The 18134-nt window shown below is 48.5% G+C and overlaps 1 protein-coding gene across 1 annotated transcript; it reads right to left on the bottom strand.

The window, feature by feature from the left end:
• Window positions 1-515: 515 nt before the first annotated feature.
• On the bottom strand, window positions 516-3288 carry LOC109784566 (protein transport protein sft2). Its single transcript, XM_020343166.4, has 5 exons — window positions 3182-3288; window positions 2851-3095; window positions 1947-2214; window positions 1103-1207; window positions 516-881 (listed from the first exon to the last, which is right to left on the bottom strand). The coding sequence occupies exons 2-5, from the start codon at window positions 3048-3050 to the stop codon at window positions 771-773; spliced, it is 684 nt and encodes a 227-aa protein (XP_020198755.1). The 5' UTR covers window positions 3051-3095; window positions 3182-3288; the 3' UTR covers window positions 516-770.
• Between the last annotated feature and the right edge of the window lie 14846 nt (window positions 3289-18134).

The following is an 18134-nucleotide window of genomic DNA, read 5'->3' as shown; positions in this document are numbered from 1 at the left end:
AGGGTGAACGTAGGGCTGGCCGGATTTCTTACACGACACGAATGTATCATCAGATGGTGGAGCATACATATATGTATTTCATTTCCCCGCTCTGCCGTGGGGATATGTGAGCTGTGGTCCAGTGTAGAGTGAGAGAGTGAGGTGCCACCACGATGTGTAATGTTGTAAGCCCACAACAATGTTTTCAGTATTTTCTGAGGCATCGCAATTTGGAAGATATTTAAATTGGATCTTTTGATGCAGTCCAGGGCTTTGGTGTACCATCGCCCAATTTTCGGTAAGTCGTGATGCATGGCCGTTCTTAGTTGGCGGAGCGATTTGTCTGGTTAATTCCGTTAACAAACGGAGACCTCAGCCTGCTAACTAGCTATACAGAGCCATCCCTCCGCAGCTAGCTTCTTAGAGGGACTATCGCCGTTTAGGCGACGGAAGTTTGAGGCAATAAGGGTAATGTCATGTAACCAAGGCAATACACGATACAAGATCGAATAGAAGGCATCATACCACAACATTCCTAAATTCACAAACTATCTCTCTGTTTGTTAAATTTCGATTCCACACGTCTCCATAAAGAACAAATCATCTCATCGAGCAGAGTTTCCATGGAATCAGTAATACTATCGGTAAGTTGGACATGCATGTATATCTGTGAACACAAGCTCCAAGGTCATCTTTGACACACTCTCTCCATGTCAAAGCAAAAGCCAAAAAATGTTACTGAGCTGAAACACAGGCTGAGACAGATGGGTGAGAGCAACTAACGGGTGAGCTCATCGCCCGAAGCATCTCAACACTGAGGCCACAAGGGTAGATGACAGAAACTTCATTCCAGCAGATCCACCAGGGAAGTATGAGATGGCATAGTATACTAGCGCAAGGATCTGAAAATAGAAGAGTTTTGTTAGCTCGAAGTTGATAGAAGTGATCGAATGCTCGGTACACAACTGCCACCAGAACAACGATGCCACAAACTGCAACTTTAAGGGGTTTGATGACCTATTCACATGCTACAAATTCACAGTTCTCTTCAAAGTTGTTCCTGTTGCTAGCATCCAGAGAAGGGCACAATAACAGCACAAGAGATTGTGGGAGAAATTCTCACCTGAAGACAAGAGAAGAGAACAGAAAGTATGTAGCTATGGAGCACCATTGACACATAGATGGTAGCAAACATGCTGCCAACAAATCCAATGGTGAAAGGTAACCTCTGGAAAAAATTAAAACAGCTTCAGAAAATGTACCAAAAACATATTTATTTTCGAAATATAACAAAAGTTAAATATATAGAATATAAGATATGAACTAATTAAATCAACAACCCAGTAACTTCCTATAAACTGTTGGAATAAAAAAAGTATGACATATGGGAATAAATAAAACCCAAAATGTGCATATTATTTTGTGAAAAGAAAGTATGTTATCATCTAAAAACACATCAATTTTAAAACAAAGAATATATTCAGTTATTCACTAAGCACGCCTTTGACATGGAACAATAAAAAACAATGCACATTCGATCTTCTGTAGAAAAGCGCTCAACCATTGGTAGAAAATCATTGACAATGCATTTTTCAGGTTGATGTTTCACAACTGGATGCTCACTTGATAACATCAAATTATCAATGCCTCAAGAACATGCTATGTTACTGTACAAATTTGACCATGTATTTTTCCTTTTCTTTTTTACTTTCTTCAAAGCAGAGGAATTGTTTGATCATTACTAGAAAAATACAAGTACAAAATGCTCTCCCAGCAAAATGTTTACAATACACACTATATACCTTAACCAATATCTTCAAGGAGAGAATTGGATGGAAACAATCTAACATGTGCAGTTTGTGGTAAAATAGAAATTATCAAAAGACAGAAGAAAACAGCACAAGTTTTGTTGAACAGTGATTCCCAGGAATGGTGCTTATTTAAGGACAAGGAAAATGAATTGATACCTCTCTGGAAATCATATGATAGAGCTGATTCTTGGGCCCTTTCAATGCAAAGAAAGATCCAATGATGAAGGCACATCCCATCGTGAAACAGATTGCAAACTTTTGAGGCATTATTACCATGACTGGCAGGAATATTGTGAACGCGATGAAAACTAGGAAAATGCCACTGGCAAGAAAAAGACCGAAATACATGAGAGATTTGCCAGATGGAACACTGCTTGTTGAGGACTGGAAGCTGCCAGGGAACCCTCTAACTCCTTTAGATACCCTGGAGAAAATAGAATGGCAAGGCAATCAGCATTCAGCAAAAACTAAACAGTTAAAAGAAAGGTTAACTAGAGGTTTGGTCAATGCCATCTTCTATGATTGTTCCTCTAGTTAATCTTGAAGAGCTGTTGTGATGTTTAGCTTTTCAAATTGCTTTAGAGCTAACAATTAACAAATGTCTTTCATATGTATGACTCTAAGCAGCTCGCCATTACAAAATGAATCACGATGGTGACTTGCCAAAACATAGATTCCTTGATTGTCTATACCTAAGAAGCGACTAATTCAGCCCAACACCTTGCTCCTGACTAACGATCCTCAATCACGATTTGAGATAACCAGAAGAAGTACAGTGCTGGCTAAGATTGATCTAATTGGCCAATGCTAAGAAGCTATTTTACAATAGTAGCTCTGGAGTAAAAGCCTGCGCAAATTCTTCTTTTCGCATGTAACCAAAAAGAAACAGCACCGAAGCAATCTCGATCCACATGGAGGCGATCCGGGAAGCGCTAAGCTACTAGCAATTTATTCATGGCACCGGTAGTTAAGCTTAGCTGGGGAGAATCCACCGCATCCCGATTCACTCGCGCAAACCCTAGGAGGAGGCGGAGTGACGACGAGAGGGGGGGTTGCTTACACGCCGAAGGTGCCGGTGACGCGGTCGTTGGCGGAGCGGACGGCGGCCTCGATGTCGATCCCGAATCCTCCGCCGACATCCTCCTCCGCGGAGCGGGCGGCGGCGTAGGAGTTCCATTCCGCGAGCAGAGACGGCGGCGGCTGCGAAGACGCCGCCGACGAGGAGGGCGAGGGCCCAGAGCCGGAGAACCACGCCTGCATCTCGGGCCCACGCCGCCAGGGAGTAGAGACAGCCGGAAATATGCCCTGTTTTTTTTTTTTTGAGGGACGGAAATATGCCCTGTTTACTTGTTACGAACCCCTAAAAAACAAAATTGTTACGATTTGCTCACCTAAACGATTTGTTTTAGCTGGGGTGCGAGTGCGAGACTCCCAACCTCGTGCATGTGTCTTCCCTTGCCGCCCTGGACCGCCCTGGCCTCGGTCGCAACTCGCAAGCTCCGAACCCATCTGTGAGTCGCCGCCGTATTTACTTTTCCAACCGCGGTCTGTGTTGTGTGATTTGGACATATATATATATATATATATATATATATATATATATATATATATATATATATATATATATATATATATATGTGTGTGTGTGTGACAGAGGAAGAAGAAAAATGGGGAAACGAGACGAGTGGCTTACAAGTGGGACACTCGTCCACCTCAGCCGGTCAAATATCGAGTTGGATCTTCGGCACGTAAGAGCAACTCCAGCGCGCCGCGTCGGTCCTGTTTTTTTTTTTGCCGTGTGCCCAACACAAGAGACCCATTTCATGTCCGCATATAAATTTAAAAGGCATGCGGTCATAGATCATGCCAACGCCCATGTCACCGCCTAAAATTCATGCCGGCATCATGTCAGCAGCCCGCATACAATGCCAGCCTCCAAAAATACCATCACAAAGTTCATGCCAGCACCATGCCAGCGGCCGGCACACATGCCAGCATAAAAAAAGGTCAGGAGCAACCACGCCATCTCGGCCATGGTCATGCCAGCACACTTGCCGGCATACAAAAAAGGATGGCGCGTCCCGCCATAGATCACTCGTCGTCGAACTTGAGCATGTCGGCCTGCATCTTCTCGAACCATGGCCTCTTCCTCGACGACACGGTGTTGAGGTCCACCTTCATGATCTCCCCCTCCCCCTGTCATCATGCTAGCGAGAGCCACTTCTTTCGCCTTGGTCTTGGCATTGGCAGCCTCGATCTCGAACATCTTGGCTTGCTTCTTCGCCTCCATCTCAAGCCTCCTCCTTTGGATCTTCATGAAGACGTTGATTTGCTCTTCCTTGTCTTGCCAACGCTTCTCCTCCCTTGAGTCCTCTTGGTCATCATGCCCTCCACGGTTGCGATCAAGGCGATCGACGCCGCATCCCGCTTGTACTCCTTCTTGGAGTTGGTCTTCCCCTGCGGTCATGGCTTCTCGCCCTCCCCAACCTCCTCCACGGCTTTCTTCGCCCGACGTGCCATGAGGGCGGCATATTGCGCCTTGAACTTCTCCTCCCCGTTGATGACCCTCCCACAATGGGAGAGGTTAAAGGACTTGTCGTCATGTTGGACCTTGAAAGCCTACAAAGCTTGGAACGCCTACAAATGGATAGCATGCAAGCATATGAGCAAATGGGTATGCAAATGGACATGCAAGCATAAACGGGATGAAAATGAAGAGGGCCGCATGCATACCATGTCTTGCATGCCGATGCCGCTCACGGGGTGTGCCTTGATGCTCTCAAGGGTGGCACAAAACTTGTTGCACTCTTGTTGGATCACCCTCCATAGCTTCAAAATGGACACCCACCCGGGCGTGCTTTGCATTTGGTATGGCTCAAACTTCTTGCGCTCATGGTACTTGTCGGTGTCAAAACCGGCCGATCTCGGGTAGGGGGGCCCGAACTGTGCATCTGAGGATCGAAGGTAACATGAGACAAAGGGGACACGATGTTTACCCAGGTTCGGGCCCTCTTAATGGAGGTAAAACCCTACTTCCTGCTTGATTGACTTTGATGAGTATAGGGGTTACAAGATTCGATCTACCTCGAGATCGTAATGGCTAAACCCTAGCTGTCTAGCCTATGTAAATTCTGATAGCTAAACGGACTAAACCCTCCGGTTTATATACACACCAGAGGGGTCTAGGGTTACACAAAGTCGGTTTGTGAAGGAAGGAAACTACATATCCGGACACCGGTCTTGCCATCCACGCATAGGAGAGTCCTGTCCGGACACGGGGGAAGGTCTTCTGCCTTGTATCTTCATGGCCCATCAATCCGGCCCATATCACACAGCCCGGACACCCGAGGACCCCCTAATCCAGGACTTCCTCAGTAGCCCCTGAACCAGTCTTCAATGACGGCATATTCGGCACGTGGGTTATCTTCGGCATTGCAAGGCGGGTTCCTCCTCCTGAATACTTCAAAGCAGTCTCCTGAACAAAAGAACTATATCCGGCTCTGTATAATAGTTACAACCCTTAACCATGAAGGCAAGATATTTAATCAAAATAATGTCTGTCAACTGACAACTTTTCGACAAAGCGTCACGTCTGGCCTTTTTAACATTTTGAACCGTTTATTTGCCCCCCGCTTTGCGTTTCGAGGCACAACCTCTATTGACACATCTTGTCAAAACAGAGATCATGTCCGCTTATCGCGGGATCCTCATCAATACGGTTTGGGTAATCCAGCCGTGCCATTCGCATGACCCCTTGGGAACAGGCGAGTTTTAAGGCTTGAGGGGGGGAAGGCGTTTGATATTCACTGCCTATATAAGAGGATAAAGATTCCTCTTTTCTCCCCACGCCTTCTTCCTTCTTCTGCTTTCCCATCTTCAAGCTCCAGCGCCCAAACTTCAATCTTTCCACCGCCACCAACCTCTCCAGCCATGTCCGGATCTGGTTCGAAGGGCAAGTGGGATGCCTCCTCCGTCATGGAGAAGGACATCAAGGAGCTCCGGGAGGCGGGATATCTGTCTGCGGACATCGCACACAGGCTCCCTGCCAAGGAGCAAATCATTCCCACCCCGGAGCCCGGTGAAAGGGTTGTGTTCATCCCTCACTTCCTCCGCGGGCTAGGGTTTCCTCTCCACCCCTTTGTTCACGGCCTCATGTTCTACTATGGGCTAGATTTCCATGATCTAGCCCCAAACTCTTTCCTACACATCTCGGCGTTTATCATCGTGTGTGAGGCGCTACTCCGCATCCCTCCACACTTCGGCCTATGGCTAAAAGTCTTCAATGTGAAGCCGAAGGTGGTCGACAGGTAGCATGCGGACTGCGGCAGCGCCATGGTGAGCAAGCTCCCCAACACCACTTGGCCTAAAGGGGCCTTTGTGGAGACCGTCAAGGTGTGGCAGCAGGAGTGGTTCTATATCACTGAACCCCGCAACACCAAGCGGGCGGCTGCTCCTGAGTTCAGATCCAGGCCCCCTATGCGGCTCGCGTCGTGGACCAACAAGGGTCTGGACTGGGGATCCACGACGGAAGTGTTGATGCCGCAAAAGCGCATCACTAACATGATAAGCAAGAACACTAGTCTCACAAACGTGATTCAGGTGATGCTCTTCCGCCGGATCCTTCCCTGCCAACTCCGGCCCTCCCACATGTGGGAGTTCAATCCGGAAGATCCGCGGACCCTGAAGCACTTCTTCGGCACAACGCACGAAGATATCTGGAAGCTGCTCTTCAAGGCCCAGAAGGCGTGGCCGAAGAAGAACGAAGACATCGGCCTCGACAGCGAGAACCCGGCCACACCGGAAAGTGTGTTATTCCTGAACATACATTCAGTCCATAAATTCTTAGGCATAATGAGCTTTCCATCCCTCGTTCAGGGCTGGATAGTGAAGGCGGAGCGGATCAAGTGTCCGGCACCGCTGCCAGAAGATCTGGCCACTCCCCAGCTGACAAAGATGCAGGTTCCGGCGCCCTATTGGGCGCCGGAGAAGAAGGCCAAGAAGAAGAGCAAGGAGGCCAAGGGCAGCCTCCACCGTAAGGGTACTTTGGACGCAGTGTCCGAAGAGACTGATATCCCCTCCTCCCATGAGGGAGATGAAGACGAGGAGGGGGAGGAGGAGGAGGAAAGTGACTCCCCTCTTAAGGGGAGGAAGAAGAAGAGGGCAGCCTCCATAGACCCGGAGGAGGGGGCGTCCAACAGGGGGAAGGTGACCCTCTCGGACGGTTCGGATTCAGAGGCCGAACCCATCCCCAAGAGGCTTCCAAGGGTGAAGCTCCCGGCTAAATCGTAAGTACCAAAGGATTCATTACAAGTATTCGGTCCTTTATGTTTTTAATATAACATATTATGTTGTGTGTATTTCAGCCCCGCTCGCGACCACCCCGACCCTTCACTATCTGAGGGGAGTTCTCTGCTACCCGAGATGGCAGAGAGCAAGACGCCTCCGCGAGCCTCTCCGCCAATCATCGCGGATGACACTGAGGTGTTGTCCCGAAGGACCTCTCCAGGTCGCGGAGAGGTGGGCGAGGCTACCGAAACGGCGGCCGAGGGTAATACCTCGACTGATGAAAACATGGGGGGTGCGACCCCCATGGCGACCGACGGTGGGGGCCCTGACCAGTCCGCCCCCAGCCGGACATTATTCCGGAGACCCATGCGGCTCCGGAATTGGGCGAGCAGCCCCTTTGAAAGAGGGGGGAGCATCAGCTCCGGAGGCGCCGAATGCTCTGGTGGAAGCACTACAATGTGCTTCCATCATGGAGGAACACCGCACCCTGATGGGTTCGATGGTCGAGAAGGTTCAGTCCGCCAAGAGCGGGCTGCACGAAGCCTTCACCAGCCTACTAACAGGCTTCGAGGTATGCGACGTAATGCTCTTAGACGCTTTTTATATAAAGGAAATATACATGTATATAGATAGTAGCCCCTGAGACTCTGTTTGGTTTTTGAAAAAGGCCGAACAGAGGATCACATAGTATTCGGTAGAGGTGATGTACTTATCCATTTTATAACAGGCTTCCCTATTGGCGGCAACCGCCCAGGCCGCCGATGTTTCCGAACTTAATCGGAAACTAGAGTTGGCCAATGACGAAATCGGCCGCGTGAACAAGTGGTTCGATGAGGCGCAAGGTAAGCGTGTACTTTAAAAGAGTTCGATCATATATCTAAAGTGATAAGCAAATTCAGAGTGTAACTCATGTACTGCTGTGATTATGGGTGCAGGTAGCGCGGCCGAGGTCGAGACACTCAAGAGCTCCCTTGCCCAAGCCAAGGAGGAGACGAAGGTGAGCAAAGCGGCCGCTGAAAAAGCGGCTGCGGAATTAAAGACCGAATAGGTCGCCCGCCGCCAGCATGAAGAGAGGGTGGCCGAAGTGGATCAAGAGCTGAAGGACGCCATCGGCAAGTGCGAGGCCTTGGAGGAGAAGACTACGGCCCAAGTGGCCGAACTCGCCAAGGCCCTCCATGAGGCCAAGGAGACCAGGACCGAGTCCCGGAGCGCTCGTGAAGAGATCCGGTAGGCTGAACAGATAGCGGCTGGTAAGCCGTTTCTTTTGCAGACTATATTTGGGGGTCAGAGATATGCCTTGCTCACTCGACTGTGGAGTTCTCCAGACGCCTTTGCAGATCTTCTGAGGAGTGCTGCCGACACCGCACAGTTCTTCTGAGCCCAGGAGGGGAACACGACGGAGAAGCTGTTCTGATCACAGTTCTTGGCGCCGGAGTGTCCGGCGCTATTGAACAACCAGATGATGCAACTGGCGGAGCTGCATAGGATGTCCGACTTGGCAATGAAGGACATCATAGTCCGGCTTTGGCCAGCCGAACCCATTCCGAGCAGCTACTTCGGCTTGGTGAGGTGACTCATCGATGCGCTGCCCCGAGTTGAATCTGTGAAGCGCTCGGCGTGCATAGAGGGTGCGCGGATGGCTTTTGCCCGTGTCAAGATGCACTGGGCTAAGATGAAGGCCACCGTTGTCACAACCGAAGGCCCGCTTGAAGGCAAGGACCACCGCAAGCCGGAGCGATACTTTGAGGATGTCCAATGCTCAAAGGATGTAATGTTTGAGTGAATGTATCAGGGCTGTCCAGACTTTGTTTTGTGAATCAAAGCTTGTAATATATTTTTGCCTCTATCTGAAATTATTTTCCTCCTGTGAGGCCGGGTCAATTCTGAAAGTTTGCCAGTCGTCGGCTTCAGCCCCCACATAGATGCTACGGGGGTGTTCGGTACAGCGCGCGATCACACTTGACCCAATGTCTTGGTCCGCAAAGGAGGTGTCTGCGCAGCGAACCAGGCAATGAGACTATGCGGCTTTACTACTTTCAGTTAGCCATAGGAGTTTGACGGTGGGGCTAAGTACTAGCCCCTGGTGCGTATGCGGCCATCCGAACTAGGATGCCTTAAGCGCATGACTGAGTGAATGCCAGCCCCTCGTATAGTACAGAGTAAATCGCAAAAGATTTGTAGCAAGTCGCCGGATCGCCGACCAGCTCTCGACATATCATGACAGTCAGTTTTCGGCTTTCAATACTGAGGTGTTTAACCGGACGAACCAGAAACACAATCGCAGTAGTTCTCCCTTTACTACCTTAGCCGAACGAGCGGAACGTAAGGTGGTAATCACAGGAGCCGGGCAACCCAACTATTGACCAAAGACATGATTCGGAGCTGATGCATATAATGCAATATTCGGGACGCCGAACTATTCCCTAGAAAGTGTTTGGAATTTTGAAAATATACGTGGCCGAATAGAGCCCCCGGCATTTAGGCCGGGCCAAAGTATATCTGGCAATCTGAAGCAAGGAGGGAATACAGATGGTAAAATAAACCAATGCCGAACAGGGGCGCAATAAACTGTTTCCTTTATACTCTGATTAATACGTTAAGACGTGCTAGTACAGATAATGCCAGAATTGTCAAGGCTATTTTATATGTCGAGAATTTGTACAGAAGGGGAAGTTGTATACAGGGCCTAAAAAAAGGTAGTCTTGAAGATCTCATTGATGCCCTGCCACATGTCTGCGCCGTTTCTCCTTGGTAGAAATATATCCTTTGAGAGGAGCAGTCAACGGTCGTTTATACGAAAGGGGCCCAGAAAGAGCCCTTGCATGACCGTAGGATAGCTAGGTTTTAATGCACCTATGGTATGGGGAAAAAAGATCAAAGAATAAAGGTTAAGGTCAAATAGGCCGCACTATAGACCTTGTCCGCGGTGTGCCTCCGTCATTGCCCATGGTATTTTGAGTGCGTAATTATGCACACGCGACACATATGCCGCAGTTGTGTGGGGCGATCGACGGAGGCGAGACTGCTAGTCTAGCTCTGGATCCACTGAGCTGTCATTCTGCCGAGTAGGCCGGACTCGCTTAATAGTGTCCGGGGCCTTGATGGTCGATGATTTATTTGGCTTGATGAGGCCGCTCTGTACCTCGGCTGTAAGGGACGCGGTGTGCTCCTCAGTATGGAGGGAGTGCTCCATGTTTCCATTGACTGTGATAACACCGCGGGGTCCAGGCATTTTGAGCTTTAAGCAAGCATAATGCGGGACTGCATTGAAGCGGGCAAAGGCGGTTCGTCCGAGCACTGCGTGATAACCACTGCGGAAGGGGACAATGTCGAAGATCAAGTCTTCACTTCGGAAGTTGTCCGGTGAACTGAAGACTACTTCCAGTGTTAATGAATCCGTGCAGCGGGCCTCTACGCCGGGTATCACTCCTTTAAAGGTGGTGTTACTAGGCTTGATTCTTGACGAATCAATACCCATTTTACGGACAGTGTCTTGATAGATTAGGTTAAGACTGCTTCCGCCATCCATAAGGACTCGAGTGAGATGGTATCTGTCGATAATTGGATCGAGGACCAGGGCTGCCGAACCTCCATGACAGATACTGGTCGGGTGGTCCCTGCGGTCGAAGGTGATCGGACAAGCCGACCACGGGTTGAATTTAGGGGCGACAGGCTCTACGGTGTAGACATCCCTTAGTGCGCGCTTGCGCTCCCTCTTGGGGATATGCGTGACATATATCATATTCACTGTTTTTCACCTCAGGGGGAAATTTCTTCTGTCCCCCTGTGTTCAGTGGGCGGGGTTCATCATCGTCCTCGCTTGGCGGCCCTTTCCCCTTATGTTCGGTATTTAACTCATCGGCCTGTTTAAAGACCCAACAGTTTCTGTTGGAGTGATTGGCAGGCTTTTTGGGGGTGCCATGAATCTGGCAAGGCCGGTCGAGTATTTTGTCCAAATTAGATGGACCATCCCTGTTTCCCTTGAATGGCTTCTTCCGTTGACCAGGTTTAGAGCCGCTGAATCCGGCATTGACCGCCGTATCTTCAGTATCTTCATTGTTGTTCCGACGCTTATGTTTGTTGTGTCGTGGCCTTCCATTGCCATCCCTGGCTTCGGAGGTGCCAGGGTCGCTGTGCTGTTGCTTCTGCGAGCTAACCAGCTATCTTCTCCCGCACAGAAGCGGGTCATGAGTGCGGTAAGAGCTACCATAGACATCGACTTTTCTTGACCGAGGTGTCGGGCGAGCCATTCATCGCGGATGCTATGTTTAAAGGCCGCTAGGGCTTTGGCGTCCGGACAGTCGACGATTTGGTTCTTTTTAATTAAGAACCGAGTCCGGAGTTTGCGGGCTGACTCTCCGGGTTGCTGGACTATGTGCCTGAGGTCATCGGCGTCCGGTGGCCGGACATAAGTACCTTGGAAGTTGTCTCAAAAGGCATCCTCCAAATCTTCCCAGCTGCCAATAGAGTTCTCTACCAGTGCCGTGCTGGTCCCTTTAGTTTTAGGGGGAGGTGTTTGATGGCATGGAGATCATCACCGCGAGCCATGTGAATGTGGAGAAGGAAGTCTTCAATCCATACAGTAGGATCTGTCATTCCATCATATGATTCAATGTTTACGGAGTTTAAACCCTTCTGGAAACTGGTGTTGCATTACCTCATCGGTAAAGCACAAGCGGTGTGCAGCGCCTCTGTATCGGGCAACGTCATGACGGAGTTCGGATGACATCCGTGTTTGGTTTTCATCCCGAGTTTGGTTATGCTTATCACGCCAAGCTTGATGGTCGTCGTCTCTTGTTGGAGCACGTCCCCTTGATCCGTAGATTGATCTGGTCTGGCCGGCTCTATTGTCCAGGTCCTGTCGTAGGTCATAGGTGTAGCCCGGAGCCGCTACCTCTTTGCCTCGACGGCGAGGTGGCGCTGGCTGGTGTTCGGTATAAGCAGCCACTTTGTCTCATTTGCGTGGTGGTCGGTCTGGTTCGTCAGCGTGATTATATCTTGACAGTATTGGCTCAAGGGCCTCATCGTCGAATTGTGGCAGTAGCCGACGCTTCGGATATCTCTTTATTGGGCGCTCGAGGCCGTATTCTTCGGCAGCTAGGACCTGGGTCCATCTGTCATTGAGCGTATCCTATTCATCTTGAAGCTGTTGATGTTTCTTTTTTAGGCTCCTCGCAGTGGCGATTAGCCATCGCTTAAAGCACTCTTGCTCGAGGGGTTCCTCTGGCATGATGAAATCGTCGTTGCCGAGGCTGACATCCTCCTCGGAGACCGGTAGATAGTTACTATCCTCCGAATCGTCATTCTCGACAGGTTCGTCGGGGTTGACTTGTCCCTCCTCCCATTCATCCTGACCAGATGTAGGTTCGACGCGGTCTTCGGGTTGTTCGCCGTCATCCGGAGTGTCATTGTCTCCGGTGCCGGTGTTGCTTTCTTTTTCCCGCCGCGATCGTGAACGGTGCCGCTGACGTCGATGCTTTGGTGGTACCTCGACGGGCTTGTCCTCGATCGGATCTTGATTGCCATCGTCGTCCTCTTTGGGCGTATCCACCATGTACACGTCGTATGTAGAAGTGGCAGTCCAACGCCCGGTGATAGGCGGGTTTTAGCCTGGTTTGGCTCCGGCGTTGTCATCCATACATCGATGTCTTCGGAGGCATAGTCGAGCATGTCGGTTAAGTCCTCGATAGTGGCTACCAAGTGGGTGGTGGGTGGGACGCAAAATTCCCCGCACTCAGCCCCTAGTTCGGGCTGGGCGTAGTTCGGAAGCGACGCTTCGATGATGCCGAGAGATCACATTAAGTCCAGGGCTTCGCTTAGAAGCGAAAACCGGACAGGTGGCTGGTGATCTGCGGAGCTGGGTCTGATGACCGCTGCTTGGCTATGCCCAATGGACGCAGACCTCAGGAGTTCGGAGTTAACATCCACATGTGAGTTCGGCTTTTTGACGACAGGGAGAACCTTGTGCGATTTCAGATCTGCCGATAATATCGCCACCTCTGGGTCTCCGGCATGGAGCTCCTTAGTAGGAGAGGGTCCGGTGGGGTTCATGCTCCCGTATTCGGACAAGGTGATCTACTCTGGATCTAGGGCCAGGGCAGGAAAGATAGTTGATCTTTTAACGGAGCATGTTAGTGGATCCGACGAGTTTCCTTCTTGCAGATGAGGAACAGCGGTTGAGGTCGTGAACCCTCGAAGATCAAATCTCCTCGGATATCAGCGACATAGTTTAGGCTTCCGAACCTGATCTGATGACCAGGGGCGTAGCTATCGATCTGTTCAAGGTGACCAGTTGAATCGGCACACAGAGCGAAGCCGCCAAACACAAAAAGTTCACCAGGGAGGAAAGTTTCCCCGAAAACGACATCGTTGTTGATGATCGAACGAGGCATCGAACCTTCCATCGACGACATAATGGAATTCTCAATGAAAGCACCAATGTCGGTGTCAAAACCGGTCGATCTCGGGTAGGGGGTTCCGAACTGTGCGTCTAAGGATCGAAGGTAACAGGAGACAAAGGGGACACGATGTTTACCCAGGTTCGGGCCCTCTTAATGGAGGTAAAATCCTACTTCCTGCTTGATTGACTTTGATGAGTATAGGGGTTACAAGAGTTGATATACCTCGAGATCGTAATGGCTAAACCCTAGTTGTCTAGCCTATGTAAATTCTGATAGCCTCTACGGACTAAACCCTCCGTTTTATATACACACCAGAGGGGTCTAGGGTTACACAGTGTCGGTTTGTGAAGGAAGGAAACTACATATCCGGACACCAGTCTTGCCATCCACGCATAGGAGAGTCCCGACTGGACACGGGGGAAGGTCTTTTGCCTTGTATCTTCATGGCCCATCAGTCCGGCCCATATCACACAGCCCGGACACCCGAGGACCCCTAATCCAGGACTCCCTCAGTACTCACGATGGATATGAATCCAAAAGGTTGATGCCTTTTGTTCGGCACCGACCTTGGGGTCTTGCCCAATGTCCCTCCAACACTCACAAAGGAGCTTGTCCTCAGCCGCCGTGTATGCCTTCATCTGCTTGCTCTTGTGCTTCGGCTTCGCCCCGGCGGCTTGGTTGGTGAGCTCGTCCTCGAACAAAGGCTCCCCGTCGATGTCCAACTCATCCTCTTCCTCGAGCCCGTAGTCCTCCGGAAACTCATGGTCCAGCAGGAAGCCGTCCAAATCAAGGCTGGCATGATCTTGCATGAAGGCGTCGTGCACGCCAGCTTGATCATAGGTTGCCAGCGTGAACGATCCTCGGTCGTCCTGGCTTTGGGTCTCATCGGGATCGTAGCCAGCCGCGGTGGCACCGCCAGCGACTGTCGCACCACCCTCGAAGATGATGCTCTCCATGAAACAGCTGGTCGTCTCGTCGGTGCCGGCCGCCGGCATTCTATCGAACAGGTTGTGGGCGCCGGGGAGCACGTCGGCTAGCATCTCCTGCACGCATTTCCTGATCCCTCCGATGATGAGGCACTGGCCACTGGCATGCCATTGTTGTCAATGGGCGCGGGTGTGGGCGTGGAAGGAGCCACCACGCTCACCTCCAGCGAGCATTCCCCAGAGAGTCGGGAGGCTTGCGGGTAGACGTGGAAGCCGGGGGTCGGGTGCGTCGCAGATGCGCACGGCGACTCCGACAGCACCATCCGAGGAAACGTGGACGAGCCGGTGCTGGTCGCGGCCACGACGACATTGACGAGTCCGTGCTGGCCAGGGTTTTGTTGGGAAAACGTAGCAAGCAATTTCAACAAATTTCCTATGCTCATGCAAGATCTATATAGGAGATGCATAGCAACAAGAAGGGGAGAGTGTGTCCATGTACCCTCGTAGACCGAAAGCGGAAGCGTTTGCTTAACACGGTCGATTGATACGTCTCCAACGTATCTATAATTTATGAAGTATTCATGCTATTATATTATCCATCTTGGACATTTAATGGGCTTTACTATACAGTTTTATATTATTTTTGGGACTAACCTATTGACCCTGAGCCTAGTGCCGGTTTCTGTTTTTTTCCCTTGTTTCAGTGTTTCGCGGAAAAGGAATATCAAACGGAGTCCAAACGGAATGAAACCTTCGGAAAAGTTATTTTTGGAAAGAAAGCAATACAGGAGACTTGGAGTGCACGTCAGGAGATCAACGAGGAGAGCACGAGGCAGGGGGCGCGCCCTCCACCCTCGTGGGCCCCTCATGGATCCCCTTACCGACTTCTTTCGCCTATATATCTCCATATACCCTAAAACGATCGGGGAACAGAATAGATCGGGAGTTCCGCCGCCACAAGCCTCTGTAACCACCAAAAACCTCTCGGGAACCCGTTCCGGCACCCTGCCGGAGGGGGGATCCCTCACCGGTGGCCATCTTCATCATCCCGGCGCTCTCCATGACGAGGAGGGAGTAGTTCACCCTCGGGGCTGAGGGTATGTATCAGTAGCTATGTGTTTGATCTCTCTCTCGTGTTCTTGTGGTGTTACGATCTTGATGTATCGCGAGCTTTGCTATTATAGTTGGATGTTATGATGTTTCTCCCCCTCTACTCTCTTGTAATGGATTGAGTTTTCCCTTTGAAGTTATCTTATCGAATTGAGTCTTTAATGATTTGAGAACACTTGATGTATGTCTTGCGTGGGATAACCATGGTGACAATGGGTTATTCTATTTGATTCACTTGATGTATGTTTTGGTGATCAACTTGCGGGTTCCGCCCATGAACCTATGCATAGGGGTTGGCACACGTTTTCGTCTTGACTCTCCGGTAGAAACTTTGGGGCACTCTTTGAAGTACTTTGTGTCGGTTGAATAGATGAATATGAGATTGTGTGATGCATATTGTATAATCATGCCCACGGATACTTGAGGTGACATTGGAGTATCTAGGTGACATTAGGGTTTTGGTTTATATGTGTCTTAAGGTGTTATTCCAGTACGAACTCTTCAATAGATCGATCCGAAAGAATAACTTTGAGGTGGTTTCGTATCCTACCATAATCTCTTTGTTTGTTCTCCGCTATTAGTGGCTTTGGAGTGACTCTTTGTTGCATGTTGAGGGATAGTTATGTGATCCAGTTATGTTATTATTGTTGAGAGAACTTGCACTAGTGAAAGTATGAACCCTAGGCCTTGTTTCCTAGCATTGCAATACCGTTTACGCTCACTTTTATCATTAGTTACCTTGCTATTTTTATATTTTCAGATTACAAAAACCTATATCTACCATCCATATTGCACTTGTATCACCATCTCTCCGCCGAAGTAGTGTACCTATACAATTTACCAATTTATTGGGTGTGTTGGGGACACAAGAGACTCTTTGTAATTTGGTTGCAGGGTTGTTTGAGAGAGACCATCTTCATCCTACGCCTTCCATGGATTGATAAACCTTAGGTCATCCACTTGAGGGAAATTTGCTACTGTCCTACAAACCTCTGCACTTGGAGGCCCAACAACATCGACAAGAAGAAGGTTGTGTAGTAGACATCAAGCTCTTTTCTGGCGCCGTTGCCGGGGAGGCTAGGTAAGCGACACTCACACCCCGTCAACTAAGCTCTTTTCTGGCGCCATTGCCGGGGAGGTGAGTGCTTGAAGGTATATCTTTAGATCTTGCAATCGAATCTTTTAGTTTCTTGTTTTATCACTAGTTTAGTCTATAAAAGAAAACTACAAAAAATGGAATTAAGGTTGCCTGATATGCTTCATCTTTTTAATGTCTTTCGTGAAAATGATGGATAGGAAAATTGTGCTCAAGTACTAGAAGAAGAATTACATAGAATGCTTGGCATAGAATATGTGAATGATGAGCATGATTGCAATGTTGTTAGTATGAATTCTTTGAATACCCATGATGCTAATGATATGCAAAGCCACAAGCTTGGGGATGCTATGTTTGATGAAGATGATATGTTTATTCCCACAAGTTTTGATGAGCAAATTTATTATGATGAAAGCATGCCTCCTATTTATGATGATTATTGTGATGACACGTATGCTATAAAGAATAAAGATAACCATGAAACTTGTCATCATGATTTTAATTTTCAATTGGATTATTCTTCACATGATAGTTCTTTTGTTGAGTTTGCTGCCACTACTATTCATGAGAAGAAGTTTGCTTATGTGGAGAGTAATAAAATTTATATGCATGTAGATCATGAAAAGAATGCTTTATGTGATGGTTATATTGTTTAATTCATTCATGATGCTACTGAAAATTATTATGAGGGAGGAGTATATTCTTGTAGGAATTGCAATAATATCAAGTTTCCTCTCTATGTGCTTAAAGTTTTAAAGTTATGCTTGTTTTGCCTTCCTATGCTAGTTGATTATTGTTCCCATAAGTTGTTTGCTCACAAAATCCCTATGCATAGGAAGTGGGTTAGACTTAAATGTGCTTGCCATGTGTTTCATGATGCTCTCTTTATGTTTCAATTCTTACCTTTTATGTGAGCATCATTGAAATCATCATGCCTAGCCAGGGGCGTTAAACGTTAGCGCTTGTTGGGAGGCAACCCAATTTTATTTTAGTTTCTTGCTTTTTGGTTCTGTTTAGTAATAAATAATCCATCTAGCTTCTGTTTAGATGTGGTTTTGTGTTTTAATTAGTGTTTGTGCCAAGTAGAACCTTTGGGAAGACTTGGGTGAAGTCTTTATGATCATGCTGTAAAAAACAGAAACTTTAGCGCTCACGAGATTAGCTAAAACGTTTTACTGGAGAGTGATATTTAGTTGATTCTTTTTGCATATGATTACTAGACAAATTCCTCAGGTCCAACAATTTAGTTTAGAATTTTTGGAGTTCCATAAGTATACGTTTGATACAGATTACTACCTATTGTTCTGTTTTTGACAGATTCTGTTTTCTATGTGTTGTTTGCTTATTTTGATGAATCTATGGCTATTAAAATAGTTTATAAACCATAGAGAAGTTGGAATACAGTAGGTTTAACACCAATATTAATTTAGAATGAGTTCACAACTGTACCTAAGTGGTGATTTATTTTCTTATACTAACGGAGCTTACGAGTTTTCTGTTAAGTTTTGTGTTGTGAAGTTTTCAA

The sequence above is a fragment of the Aegilops tauschii genome, chromosome 7 (genome assembly GCF_002575655.3).
Source record: "Aegilops tauschii subsp. strangulata cultivar AL8/78 chromosome 7, Aet v6.0, whole genome shotgun sequence".
Lineage (NCBI taxonomy): Eukaryota > Viridiplantae > Streptophyta > Magnoliopsida > Poales > Poaceae > Aegilops > Aegilops tauschii.
Note: the sequence above shows the minus strand (reverse complement) of the source record. Positions and strands in the feature narration are given on the sequence as shown.